This window comes from Sapajus apella, unplaced genomic scaffold, assembly GCF_009761245.1.
Source record: "Sapajus apella isolate SASKATOON/1434 unplaced genomic scaffold, GSC_monkey_1.0 scaffold139, whole genome shotgun sequence".
In the NCBI taxonomy this organism is placed as follows: domain Eukaryota; kingdom Metazoa; phylum Chordata; class Mammalia; order Primates; family Cebidae; genus Sapajus; species Sapajus apella.
This window is the reverse complement of record NW_022437079.1, coordinates 2,786,419-2,789,395: the sequence shown is the minus strand read 5'-3', so window position 1 is coordinate 2,789,395 and position 2,977 is coordinate 2,786,419. Positions and strand designations below refer to the sequence as shown.

General features: G+C 57.0%; 1 protein-coding gene across 1 annotated transcript in view; it reads right to left on the bottom strand.

Annotated features, from left to right (window-relative positions):
* The window catches only part of KIF7 (kinesin family member 7), a 25,137-nt gene that overhangs the window by 10,109 nt on the left and 12,051 nt on the right, over positions 1 to 2,977 (bottom strand). The window contains exons 13-15 of the mRNA XM_032263890.1: positions 1,274 to 1,487; positions 748 to 873; positions 424 to 600 (exon numbers count right to left, since the gene is read on the bottom strand). Of these exons, the coding sequence (XP_032119781.1) occupies positions 424 to 600; positions 748 to 873; positions 1,274 to 1,487 (517 nt within the window). The remainder of the gene's footprint in view (positions 1 to 423; positions 601 to 747; positions 874 to 1,273; positions 1,488 to 2,977) is intronic.

Sequence of the window (2,977 nt, the reverse complement as noted above, 5' to 3'; positions counted from 1 at the left end):
GACCTCTCCTGGCTGGACCTCTCCTGTGGACCTCACCTGTGGACCTCACCTGTGGACCTCTCCTGGCTGGACCTCTCCTGTGGACCTCACCTGTGGACCTCTCCTGGCTGGACCTCTCCTGTGGACCTCACCTGTGGACCTCTCCTGGCTGGACCTCACCTGTGGACCTCTCCTGGCTAGGCCTCACCTGGCTGGGCCTCACCTGGCTGGACCTCTCCTGTCTGGGCCTCACCTGGCTGGACCTCTCCTGGCTGGACCTCTCCTGTCTGGGCCTCACCTGTGGACCTCTCCTGGCTGGGCCTCTCCTGGCTGGGCCTCACCTGGCTGGACCTCTCCTGTCTGGGCCTCACCTGGCTGGACCTCTCCTGGCTGGACCTCACCTGTGGACCTCTCCTGGCTGGGCCTCTCTTGGCTGAGCCTCACCTGGCTGGACCGCAGGCGCTTGCTCTCCAGCCCTGTCTTCTCTTGCATTAGGGCCTCCTTCTTGGCCAGGATGGCTTCCCGCTTGCGGAGCTCCTCCCCTAGCTCCTCCAGCGCCCGCCGCTGCTGCAGCACCTTCTCCATCTCCTGGTCCAGCCACTTCTTCTGCTCCTCGATCTTCTAAGGAAAAGCAGGGAAGGAGGGAGGAAGGGAGCTCAGGGCCCACCTCTGGCTGTATCAGCCACCACTCGAGGTTCACTGGGGAGAAAGGTACACCCACGAGCCAGCCCCCAGGGGAACCCAGGTACGGATGCAGCCCGACCCCACCTGCTGCTGCTCCAGGCTGACCACAGAGCCGTTGCTGCCACTGCGCCTCTTCCTCTGGAAGGCTGCAATCTCCTCCGTCTTAATCTTCAGGATCTTCTGCTGCTGCTCATGCTTCAGCTCCAGCTCCTGGGTGAAGAGCTCAGTGGGCAGGGCTGTTTATGGTCCCAGCATCTTACCAGAGCCTGCCACCCATCCCAAAGCCCACAGGAGTGCCTGCCCTCTCCCGAGAAGGCCCTGGACGCGTCCCCCAGACCCATCCCACACAACTCTCCCTGGGGACCCTCAAACAGACGCAAACACTTAGAAATAAGCCCCGCGAGATGACAGTCACCTCGTATACTTCACTCAGGTCTCACCCTGGCGTTGCTTTTCCTGTAACACTCCAGATTTTCAGATGATACAACAAATTGAGGCCAAGTGACCTGCTTTCTAACGTCACATGGCTGTGAGTGGCAAACCCTGCCTGGGCTCCCATGGCTGGGCTCCTGGCCTGAACAGAGGGTGCCTGTCCTGCCGTGAGCCTGACCTTGACTCGGTGCTGCCGCTTGCTCATCTCCGCCTCCAGGCGCCGCTTCTGCTCTGTCTCCTCACGAAGCCGCCTCTGCAGCTGCCCCTGCTGCTGCCGCATGAGCTGCACATTCCGCTCCAGCTCTTGCAGTCGCTTCTCACTCTGGGCCGACAGTGACACCAGCCGCTCCGTGGCCTGCTTCTTTTCCTTCAGCACCTGGAACCCACACAGTCTTCACTGGGCCAGGCATGGGGCTACCACGAGCCTGGCATAGTGCCAGGCACTCCACAGGGCAGACAGGACCAAAGGACTCACAAACGGCTAGAGTGACAGATAGAGGGCAAACAGGCAGGTGGGTGACAGACCAATAATAATAGTAATAGAGGCCGGCATGCTGGCTCACGCCTGTCATCCCAGCACTTTGGGAGGCTGAGGCAGGCAGATCATTTGAGGTTAGGAGTTTGAGACCAACATGGCCAACATAGTGAAACCCTGTCTCTACTAAAAATATAAAAATTAGCTGGAGTGGTGGTGGGCACCTGTAATCCCAGCTACTCAGGAGGCTGAGGCAGGAGAATCACTTGAACCCAGAAGGGTTTCGGTGAGCCAAGATCGTGCCACTACACTCCCGCCTGGGCAACAAAGTGAGACTCTGTCTCAAATAATAACAGAATACTAATAATGGTAAATACGATGACATGCACCACACACCAGGTAGCATACTAAGGGCTCTGTATGTGTTAAATAATCCTAACGAGCCCACAAAAAGTGTAATTATCATTATCCCTATTGTACAGCTTACAAAACTGAGGCAGAGAGGGTAGGAAACCTGACCAAGGACGTGGAACTAGGAGTCAAACCTGAGCAGTCAGGCTCCAGAGCCCATGCTCTCACCCACTCCATGATATTGTCTCTTGGACATCTGAACAGAGAAAGTAAGCAATGAGTGAAGGGTAGACAGTTGGAAGGGTGGGAGGACAGACGGCTCGGTGGGCAAGATCATATGAAGGTGAAAAATAGGATAGGCCAGGTGTGGTGGCTCACACCTGTAATTCCAGCACTTTGGGAGGCTGAGGTGGGTGGATCACCAGAGGTCAGGAGTTCAAGAACAGCCTGGCCAACATGGTGAAACCCCATCTCTACTAAAATACAAAAATTAGCCGGGCGTGGTGGGGCATGCCTGTAATCCCAACTATTTGGGAGGCTGACACAGGAGAATCACTTGAACCCTGGCAGTGGAGGTTGCAGTGAGCCAAGACGGTGCCACTGCACTACAGCCTGGGTGACACAGCGAGACTCTGTCTCAAAAAGAAAAAAAAAAATGCCAAACCGATGCATGGGTTTGATGGACACATGGACACCAGGCAGAGAAGGGAGGATGGGATAGAGGGTAAGCAAATGGAGGGCTGGAAGGCGGTGGGAGAAAGAGGACTGCACGCTGACGGGTAGGTTTCTTTCCACACCCACTCCTCCCCGTCTCGCTGGTCTCCCAGGTGGTCTTCAGGCAGGACCTGCCTCCCTGGGGCCTCTGCTGTGTGCAAAGCCAGGCAGACCTCTGCCTCTATACAATACGTACCAGCCTCACCCTGTTGCTAGGGCTGGAGCACAAGATTCCACAGTGAACTTGAGCCTCAGAGGCCACAGGTCCTGGTCCCAAGGACAGCAGCCTAGGAGCCAGAGTCACCCCAGCATCCTACCAGAGGCCCTGACACTGACCTGCAC